The 8,136-nt window shown below is 54.9% G+C and overlaps 1 protein-coding gene across 3 annotated transcripts; it reads right to left on the bottom strand.

Annotated features, from left to right (window-relative positions):
* Positions 1-3,310: 3,310 nt before the first annotated feature.
* Positions 3,311-7,844, bottom strand: LOC127683110 (testis-expressed protein 101-like). 3 transcript variants are annotated; one of them, XM_052180068.1, is made up of 6 exons: positions 7,743-7,844; positions 6,201-6,305; positions 5,963-6,103; positions 5,366-5,551; positions 3,819-3,950; positions 3,311-3,712 (listed from the first exon to the last, which is right to left on the bottom strand). In XM_052180068.1, exons 2-6 carry the CDS (start codon positions 6,262-6,264, stop codon positions 3,483-3,485), a joined length of 753 nt encoding a protein of 250 aa, XP_052036028.1. In that variant the 5' UTR covers positions 6,265-6,305; positions 7,743-7,844; the 3' UTR covers positions 3,311-3,482. The 3 variants fall into 3 exon arrangements, with proteins under 3 accessions (XP_052036028.1, XP_052036038.1, XP_052036019.1); XM_052180078.1 differs by lacking the exon at positions 7,743-7,844 and adding an exon at positions 7,572-7,665; XM_052180059.1 differs by lacking the exon at positions 7,743-7,844 and adding an exon at positions 7,263-7,336.
* Positions 7,845-8,136: the final 292 nt, after the last annotated feature.

Here is an 8,136-nt window from a genome sequence, read left to right as displayed (position 1 = left end):
AGGCAGACCTCTGCTACATATGTGCCAGGGGCCTTGGACTTAAGAAGTTTAACAAGAAGGAAGACCCACCCATGTGAGGATGCTTCGGTCCCACTTAGAAGGGGGGATAAAGGGAGGAAGAGGGAGGGGCAGAGGAGGCGGGATCAGGGAGAGGAGAGACAGGAGAGAAGCCCAGAGGGGCAGGAGAATGAATGTTTCCATTCACGCAGCCTCTGGGGTGGGGTGGGGTGGGGTGGGGTGGGAACCTCTAGAAAGCCCCAGAGCCCTGGGATGTGAGAGACTCCCCAGCAGTGGGGAGATGGAACCTGAAGAGACCACCCCCAGAAGAGAGACAGGGCTCCCAGCGCAGGGATGGTGGGATCACCTACCTTCAAAGTTTTTGATCCAGAATTGTTCCTGTCTAAAAGTATTGTAGGTACAAAAATGGAGCCAGAGACGGAGGAAAGGCCATCCAGTGACTGGCCCAACTTGGGATCCATCCCACGGGAGGGCACCAAATCCTGACGCTGTTACTGACTCTCGGTTGTTACCTAGCATCGCTGTCCTCTGAGAGGCTCTACCAGCAGCTGACAGAGACAGACGCAGATACTTACAGCCAACCACTGGTCGAAGACTGGAGACCCCTATGAAAAAGTTAGGGGAAGGACTGAAGGGAATGGCGGCCCCACAAGAAGACCAACAGTGTCAGCTAACCCAGACCTCTGGAGCTCCCAGAGACTAAGGCACCAACCAATCAGCCTCTTTCTTATAGCACCCAGGACCACCAGCCGGAGTGGCCTCACAGGAGGCATTTACATAATTACAAATGGAGGCATTTTCTTACTCGAGGGTCCCTCCTCTCAGACGTTTTTTAGATTGTGTCAGGTTGACCTACGAGTAGCCAGCACGGCTACTCGACACGGGATATTCAGAACCAGTCCAAGTGTGGAGAATGAGTGTCTGCAGAGTGCTCTGTCCCTAATGCGAGTCTTTGTCCCTAATGCGAGTCTTTGTCACATTCCCTAAAGGGCTGGGGAAGGGATGCAAAGGTTCTAAGACCCAGAGGTCAGGGAGGACCAGACAGAGGCAGTGTCTTTGGATACAGCAGGAGCACCGCAGACAGTCTGCCAGCAGCCGGTGGCTACCTGCACAGGGTCCAGTTGGTCCACCCTGTAGACCACCACCTCCTCAGCTAACGGTGAGGATGTGACAGTTGGCGGCTTCTCGGGGAGGGATTCAGTTTTCTTTACGGGTGTGGCCCTTGGTAGGTGCCAGGGCAGGTAGAACTCTGTGAATCTGAGGCCATCTTGGTTTACACAGTTCTCAGAGTAAAGGGAGCAGTTCCAATCGGCCGATGGGTCGGGGAGGCGGGCTCAGAAGCCTTGTGAGCATGTATGGTGAAGACGACACCGGGACCAGCAGATACCTAAGGGGAAGAAGACGCGTGCGACCATCTGCAGGGAGGCAGATCAACTTTATGTGGGGTGCTTTGAGGTTTATATAGTTTTGGGGAACAGACAGGAGGGGAAGAAGCCTCCAGGATGGGCAAAGGCCGTTGTCTGAAGGCTTAGGGTCCTGAAGTTAGCATTTTGGGAGTCTCAGGTGCTGGCTGGCTGGGTTTCTATCAGGAGAAAGGAAGTTGAACTTGTCATCTAACTAAGGTTACCTGGCATTTTGCAGGTAGAGGTGTGGAGTTGAACTCCCCATGCAAGGTCAGAGAAGGCGGAGTCCTGCCACTGAAGGGAGCCCCCCCATCATGTTCAGCAGTGCCCCCTCATGTTCCGGGCTCAGCAACTATCAGGTTAACGGTAGACTTGGACCTTAATTAGCAGTTTCCCCACACAAAACAAAATCTAGAGTAATCAAGTAAAATAAGATTAACCATCGAAATGATGCCTCCCCGCACTTATTTGCCCTTTCTCTCCTCTGTGTACCATCGATGTCTCAGGACCACAGCCTGCTGCTCACGCTCTGAGGGTGCAGGGGGGGACCTCGGGGGAGGGGGGACAGGCTCGTTAGGCCTGGAGAGCTGAGGAGCCCCATGGCCAAGGCTGATAGAAGACTCTCAAAGCAGCTGGCTTTGGCCTTAAGTTCAGGCTGGGAATCCCACAGAGACATTAGCATGGCGGAGGGAGAGAAAAATCAGGCTCTTGGTCAAATACCTATGTTTACGTCCTGGCTCTGCCTGAAGACATTTCTTGATCATCTCTATCCCCACTCCATTTTATATTTATACATTTATAAATATAAATACTATTTTATATATAGATATATGTAAAATAATGTGTATTTAATATTGTTAATTTAATGTTTATAATTAATAATGATTGACCCAGAACTCACTCTGTAGACCAGGCTGGCTTGGAACTCCCAGAGATCCATTTACCTTTGCCTCTGGAGTGCTGTGATTAAAGGCATTAAACACCCAGCCGTTTTCTGGGACAGGGCCTTGGTATGTCGAGTAGGTTGGCCCGATACGCCCTGAGTATTGGCATGACAGCCACACACCACCTCGCCTGTCTCTGGCTATTTGTGAATGTGAGAAATTTAAAATGTATCCGAAATGTTTTCTTATCTGGAAAATGGTTGTTACAGACACTAGGGGCTCCTCTTCTCCAGCACCTAAACCCCACTTCACGGCTTGAGGCAAACACAATCACAAATTTGGGTATGTGAAATGGCTCAGTGGATTACGGAAGATTTGGGGGAAGGACTGAGGACCAGGAGGGGATAGGGACTCCACAGGAAGACTGACGAAGTCAACTAACCTGGACCCGTGGAGGCTCAGACAGAACCACCAACGGGAGAGCACACTCGGGCTGCCTTCAGACACTGCCTCCGCCCCTGCAGTGCCGTGGCCCCCACCCCCGTGTAGCACATGTGCAGCTTGGTCTTCATGAAGGTCCCCCAATAACTTGAGCGGGGCCCAACCCTGAATCTGTTGACTGTCTGTGGATCCTGCTCCCCTAACTGGGCTGGCTTGACTCAGTGGAGAGGATGCGCCCAGCCCTGCAGAGACTTGATGTGCCAGGGTGTGTGTGTGTGTGTGTGTGGTACCCAGGGGGTGTCTTCACCCTCTCAGAGGGGAAGAGGAGGAAGCATGGGGGGGAGGGGCTGGGTGAGGGGGGAGCAGAAGGAGGGGGTGCGGTGATCTGGATGTAAAGCAAATAAATAAATTAATGAAGGGGAAAAAAGTGCTTGCCACTAAAGCCCAATGACCCGAGCCCAATCCCTGGGACTCTCATGGTGGAAGGGGAGAACTCATTTCTAAACGTTGTCCTTGGACCCCCTCCTCACGCCCCTGCCACACAAATGTACCCATGCACGCACATTTAATAACAAATCACTAATTTTATTATTTGTATCAAATGCACATGCACCCACGTTCTCCGTTCTTCAACTCCACCCTCATTTCTTCCAATTGGTATCAGCAGACAGAAGGCTCCCTCCTGGCCAAAGGCCCAGTGCCTGGGGCCACGGCCTCCCCGACCCCCAGTGTCCTCTCAGGGGCAGTGGGTGAGGGGCAGCAGCAGTGCTGGAAGCAGCAGCTCCAGCACCCACACTGAGGTGGGCATCCAGGAGGCCCCGGTTTCTGCCAGTCGGGGTTGAAGGAGTGACTGGTAACTACAGGTCTCCTTCACTGTCATGGGTCCCACTGAGACTATCGAGGCCATCAGTCTGCAGCCGATCATCGTGGTGCAGCCTTTAACGTGCAAAATGGAGTCCAGGCCTCCTAGGAGCCAGAAAAGATGGGGCAGCAGAGTGAGCTTAGTGGATGGGGAACCCAGTCTTCCCTCACCGCTAGAACCCCAGGCACCAGACCCTCCAGGGACCTTTACCTCCAGAGAATTCAAGTCTTCCTTGATAGCACTGAGTTGTGCCATTGGCACAGGGCATAGAGGGGGCACTGGCACAGGGCCCCAGGGCCAGACATGTTGGGCAGTGGCGGGCTCCTGACATGTTGGTGGTTGCTGGATAGGGGTAAAGAGAGGAGAGTTAAGGCTGTGCCCAGCACCTGAGAAGCCTGTCCCAGCTGTCGTCTCTTCTCTACCTGTGTCTTGCAGAGGCCACACTAACCGAGACCGTTACTGAATCCCATCTACTCTTTCAACTGATTTTCTTTCCATCAGAACCTCAGCCCATGGGCAGTAGAGATGATGCAGCAGGTAACGGCATTCGCTGTGCAAGCCTGGAGACCCGAGCTCAATTCTCCGCACCCAGACGAAAGTGGAAGGAGAGAATTAACTCTTTTTTTTCCCTTCCTTCCTTCCCTTTTCTTTTCTTTAGTTTTGTTTTCAAGACAGGGTTTCTCTGTGTAGCCCTGGCTGTCACGGAACTCTGTAAACCAGGCTGGCCTCAAACTCAGAAATCCATCTGCCTCTGCCTCCCAAGTGCTGGGATTACAGGCGTGCGCCACCACTGCCTGGCGAGAATTAACTCTTTAAAGCTGTCTTGTGACTTCCACCTGCGTGTATGTGTGCATGCACACACGCGCGTGTACACACACACACACACACACACACACACACACACACTAAAAAAGAAACCCCAGTGACCACCTGCCTTCCACATTCTGCTCAGACATGGTGACTGAGGTGAAGGGACAGTTTTAGCAGAAAGATTTGTGGCCAGCCAGCGGGATTACAGCTCAGGTACCACCTTCAAGTTAAGACATGGAGGGCGCCTAACTACCTAAGATGGCTCAGCAAACATCTTTAAGGAGCTGGAATCCCAGTGGAGAAGAAGGCTGTACACAAATGTGGGTCTGAGACAGAGAGGGGCCAGGGTTGCTGTTGGCATGGTAGGCACAGGCAGGGTGAAGTGTTTTATTTTTTTTCATAAAACCAATACCTGTATCACCTAATTTTAAACAATCACTTTCGAGTGTGCATGCAGGGTGCAAGAGCGCTTGTGTGGGTGCATAAGTATGGAGGCCAGAGGGCAGCCTCGGGCGTCGTCCTCAGGAGTGCTGTCCTCTGAGCCAGGGTCTCTTTCTGCCCCAGCACCCACCGATTAGGCCAGCCTGGCTGGCAGGTAAACCACAAGGATCCTGTCCTGTCGCCCTCTTCCTCCGAGGCTGGGACTCCAAGCTCAGGCCACCGTAGCTGGCTGGCATTTTTATGTAGGTTCTGGGAAATCAAACTCCGGTCCTCAGGCTGCGGGGCAAGCACCTTATCTACTGACCCATCTGTCCAGCTCCCGTCTATCGTGTTACAGTGTGAATGTGGGTCTAAGAGGGGCTTGGACTGCAAAAGCAACAACTCAGAAAAGAGCCCTGCGGACTGTGGGACTCTTGTGTTTGGCCCGCCGAGAGCCCAGGCTGAGCAGAGACACAGAGAAGACAGCCAGCCTGACCCCTTAGTGCTCACCCCCGTGTCTCAGGTACCTGTGGGCTCTGGTACTCGCCAGATTGACGCTAGGTTTTCCTTGTTGTTGCAGAGGGAGTCGTTGCAGTAGTTGCTGTAAGAGATGGAGATCAGTCCAGGAGGCGCGGTGTACTGGACGAACGTCATTGTCTCTGTTCCTTGAGGGACACAGCTCTTACTGGCCAAGATGGCGGTCTTGGTTCCTTCTGTGACACAGGAAGTAGCGAAGGTGAGTGGTGGGCCCGATGCTCAGCAGGGAGAAGGCAGAGGGCACAGCTATCTCTCTCTCAAGCCTAAAGGACGCCTGGGACTACGAGCTCATGCTCCCATGCCTGGCATTTTTATGTGGGTTCTGGGGATTCAACTGAGATCCTTAAGCATCCGAGACAAGCACCTCACTGACCGGGCTGGCTTCCTAGCTGCCATCTTTATTGCCACAGGGTCTCGAGAGTTTAGCAATAAACGCAGGTCAGTGGAAGTGGGGGTGGGGGAAGGAAGAGGAACGGAGCTGAGAAGACAGGCAAGGTGTTAGGCCTGGAGACCCAACGGGACAGCTGGACTGCTGTCGCCTGCAGCGCAGGGCCGGCAGCTGACGTCCACCGTTCTCTCTGTCTTACCTGCTTTAATCAACAGTACCGTTTCTTGGCAAAATTCTCCAGGATTGCATATCTCGGCCTGTGAAGTCCAGTTAAAGGTACGGCTTGGGTCGTCTTCCAGACTCAGGGTTTGACTCACCTCGCAGGAGATGTTTTGGACCACTGGGAAGATGAAAAAAAGATTGCCCTTCTCCGTGGGGTGACCCTTCCCCACCACCCTCCGCGGGCCAGTCGTTTCCCACAGATTCCCCACACGTACGCGTCCAGTGCGAGGCGATGAGAAGAAAGCCGAGCAGGACACACTGGGCGCGGCAGGTTCCCATGGCTTCGCTGACGTTGGGAAGAGCTGAGCAGGACCTGGGAACTGATGGTGGACACAATTCAAGCAGACAGAGGGTCAAATCGTAGTTTTCTCGAAGGGTCCGCTTGGTGGTAGATTGATGGTGTGCGAGACCCTAAGTCTGTCTTGAAGTAGCTTGTGAGTTAACAAGGCCACAGGTTTACTGTGCCTCAGTTTCCATAGCTCTAAGACCCAGCCAGCTATAGTTAAACAAGAGGAATTCGGCCTCTGTCTTCAGCTTCTAGGTACAGGAGAGTGGGGCCTTCTGCTTCAAGCCTCAGGGGAAACCCTAGCAGCAGACACCTCTCAAGGCCTCAGCAGCTCAGCCCTCAGGATCCAGATCCACCAGAACTTGGATTCTGAGGGCTCTGTCCTCTTCACCCTAGGATTCAGGGGTCTGAGTTCCAGCTCCTGTCCTTCCAAAGGACACACGATTCCAGCAACCCGCCTATTCCCCGCCTCCCCCGGACTCAAAATTCCAAGTAAAATCCCCTCCTTGATCCTGAAATAGACTCCAGCCCCTGCGTCCTGCGTCAGAGCAAAAGTCCAGGGCCCAGCACTCCTAAAGGAGGAAGAGAATCCAGTTCTCCTTCCTCAGACACACGGGTCCCACAGCAGCCTCCTCTGCCTCAGACTCAGCCCCTCACCCTCAGGCCCAGGGCTCTAGATCCCTAGCCCTCCTCCCTCAGACTCAACAGACAGACCCTTGCCTCCCCCCCTCAGACCTGGCAGTCAGACCAGACCTGAGCCTCCTCCCTTAGACAGTTAGCCAGACTGGACCTTAGCCTCTTCCTTCAGACACGGTTAGCCAGTTTCCTCCCTCAGACCAATGAATTCAGACCCCAGTTCGCCTTCCTCAAATCCTGGAGCCTGGGCTCCAGCTTTCCTCTTTCAGACTCAGAATTCCAGATCTCTGGACCTCCTCCCTCGGACACAGGAACCCGGGCTCCAGCTTCTCCCCCGCCCCAACCCCCGGCTTACTTAGCATTCCAGAGTGCCAGACTGCCAGCCTTCCTCCCTCAGACACAGGATTCTAGACCCCCAGCCCTCGTCTCCCGCCCCGGACACTGGCCTCCTCCCTCAGACACAGCAGCCAGAACGGACACTGGCCTCCTCCCTCAGACCCAGCAGCCAGACTGGACACTGGCCTCCTCCCTCAGACCCAGCAGCCAGAACGGACACTGGCCTCCTCCCTCGGACCCAAGAGGCTGGCCTAGCCCTCTTCCCTCAGACCCCCGGAGTCCTGGCACCAGCCTTCCCACTTCTGACTCAGCTTCCCAGACCCCCGACCTTCCTCTCGCAGAGCCGGAATTCCAGACCCAGCGCTTTCCTTCCTTCCTTCGACCCAGGAGTCCGGGCCCCTGGCGCCCCTGCCGCAGACCGAGGGCCCCTCAGGAGTCCCGCCCATGACCCCGCCTTCGCCATTCCCCCTTCGCTTCTCTCCTCGGGTTTGGGGGATACCCGTCTGTTTCTTTTTACGCCAGCAAAACCTTTCCAGGCCACAGTGCGTCCTCCGTGCACCCAGCTTCGACGGCGACCGGTACCGTGTGCAGGGGGTGCGGCTCCAGGGGCCACGGAAGGCGGGGCCGGCCGCCCAGGACACTCGAGGTCCCATTGGCCGAAGACCACTCACCGCATGGGCTGATTGGGCGAGCGTGGAGAATCGCTGCATCTCATTGGTCCCCAGAGAAGCCAGTCACTGGCCGCTGAAGGTGCTCGTGCGCCGCCCCTGGCTGTTGCTACCCCGCGGAGTGGAAGCGGTGGCTCCAGGCTACGTGTGACCCTCAGGTCGTGGGGCACAGTCTCAGCTCCTCCAGCCGCTCTAGGAAGTAAACGTGGCCCTTGCCCACGGAGC

This window comes from Apodemus sylvaticus, chromosome 1 (assembly GCF_947179515.1).
Source record: "Apodemus sylvaticus chromosome 1, mApoSyl1.1, whole genome shotgun sequence".
Taxonomy (NCBI): Eukaryota; Metazoa; Chordata; class Mammalia; order Rodentia; family Muridae; genus Apodemus; species Apodemus sylvaticus.
The sequence above is the reverse complement of the archived record's forward strand: the minus strand, read 5'-3'. Positions and strand labels throughout refer to the sequence as shown.